Source organism: Palaemon carinicauda, chromosome 10, assembly GCF_036898095.1.
Source record: "Palaemon carinicauda isolate YSFRI2023 chromosome 10, ASM3689809v2, whole genome shotgun sequence".
NCBI lineage: Eukaryota > Metazoa > Arthropoda > Malacostraca > Decapoda > Palaemonidae > Palaemon > Palaemon carinicauda.
In genome coordinates this window covers 21,262,972-21,265,380 of record NC_090734.1, presented here as the reverse complement: position 1 = coordinate 21,265,380, position 2,409 = coordinate 21,262,972, and the positions used below count along the sequence as shown (strand labels likewise).

Below are 2,409 nucleotides of genomic sequence, written 5' to 3'. Positions count from 1 at the left end.
AGTGGAGGACGGATCAGAGTCCTTACGGAAGCCGGAGGGCTCAGTCATCTCCTCTTGAATGATGTCAGTCCAGACGACTCTTCAAACTATACGTGTTCTCCAGCTGGAGGGGAATCCGATTCCATAATACTCAGTGTTATTGTTGGTAAGAATGCATCAGTATATGACTGTACACACTTTATCCTTAATGATAATATTGCAGTGCATGTAAATTTGATTTTCCTGTTATTGTTATGACAGGTGGCTAGGCATATCTAGTGTGCATTAAGTTACTAAGATTAGTGATTAATATACAGTGATGATAATATGTTTATCAATTTATTACCGTATCCCTGCTATATGTTATATATATATATATATTATATATATATATATATATATATATATATATATATATATATATATATATATATATATATAATATACATACGTATATATATATATATATATATATATATATATATATATATATATATATATATATATATATATATATGTATATATATATATATATATATATATATATATATATATATATATATATATATATATATATATATATATATATATATATATATATATATATATATATATATATATATATATATATAGAGTTTATAAATATATCAATCTATCTATATATCTATATACATATACATATATATATATATATATATATATATATATATATATATATATATATATATATATATACATATATATATATATATATATATATATATATATATATATATATATATATATATATATATATATATATATATATATATATATGTATATATATATATATATATATATATATATATATACATATATATATATATATATATATATATATATATATATATATATATATATATATATATATATATATGTATATATATATATATATATATATATATATATATATATATATATATATATATATATATATATATATATATATATATATATATAATGGACGTATCTGATTCCAAAATGCACTGCATTACATGTCATAGATAATTGACAGTATCCACTAATGCTCTGCGTTATGGCTGGATATCTTCTTATGAATCTCACAGACTCCAACATTATTCCCTTTAAATTATTTTCAAGTAGACTACTTAGTAGTATCATTGCAAGCTTGTATCAAAAGCTCGTATATTATCTTTATTATTGAAAACTATGATTCTTTTGCAATCTATATTAGCGTATTCTTTCATATTAAATATAATTGATATGTTTATGAACAACGGTCAGGTATCTAAAAAATTATCTCTCTCTCTCTCTCTCTCTCTCTCTCTCTCTCTCTCTCTCTCTCTCTCTCTCTCTCTCTCTCTCTCTCTCTCTCTCTCTCTTTCTTTTATCAGATAAAATCTAAGCTAATTAAAAAAAAAGATTCACCCTTCAAGAAATAGTTATTATATCATATCTGGACTTAAATTTTTAACTTTTTTATGCATAGGCATTGGAATACGTGCTATATACATTAGCAGATTATCTGTACAAAAAGATACATAAATTTCATCTAACATATCAGATAGTATAAGATTTATTTTTTAATGTATTTTGGTACCTTTTTTTTTTTTTTTTTTTTTTTTTTTTAATGAAATGCATTCTTATACTATTTTGCAGATGAGAGAAGAGCCGCAATGCATCAAGGCAACCATTGCCCTTCCGCAAAATACCCCTTATCAATAATTCTCTTTTGTACGACACTTCCTGTGTTCCAGTATTTTTCATATCCCGGAGAACCTCTACACCTTCTAACACACTATCTCTTCACAATTATTGTCATAGGAATGAATAGCTCATGTCTTACCTGGACAACAAGATTCGCCGTATTCTTGTTCTTAATTGCACTATATCACTTTAAAAATGAACCCATTTCAGAAGTAAGGAATATCATACTATCATCGCGAATCTCAAGTTATCTCTTTATTTTACTACAAAAGACTTCATATGTTGGTTTACCTCATCAATGGAATTTTTTCTTCCATGAACTATGTCCCACATTTGTAGAAAGGGATGATGGCTAGTTCTTCATGCAGAAGTTTATTCCACGGTATAATGAATAAGATTAACATGTAACAATTTATTTATATATGTATATGGATTGCATAAGATATTCCCCCAAAAATATGCTTGTTATTTTTGTAAATTAATCTTGAATAAAAAATTAAATAAAAATACTTGAAGTGGCTTTCCGTGTTTCATATCATAATTCTTCCATAATTCTATCGTTTACATATTAGCAACCTTCCAAAGGGACTAGTTATCTATTATTTTATGGGATTTTTTGTACATGGATTCTACAGTATGTGCCTGTGTTTGTGCTTATATAAACAAATAATATAATTCAAGGATATTGAAAATATATCCATACATTCATGTATCTACATATAT

At 24.2% G+C, this 2,409-nt stretch overlaps 1 protein-coding gene across 1 annotated transcript in view; it reads left to right on the top strand.

The window, feature by feature from the left end:
- Positions 1-2,129, top strand: part of LOC137648389 (uncharacterized) — a 102,272-nt gene extending 100,143 nt beyond the window's left edge. The window contains exons 6-7 of the mRNA XM_068381317.1: positions 1-145; positions 1,639-2,129. The exon at positions 1-145 is cut by the window's left edge and continues 47 nt beyond it. Coding sequence (XP_068237418.1) covers positions 1-145; positions 1,639-2,042 — 549 coding nt within the window. The 3' untranslated portion in view covers positions 2,043-2,129. The remainder of the gene's footprint in view (positions 146-1,638) is intronic.
- Positions 2,130-2,409: the final 280 nt, after the last annotated feature.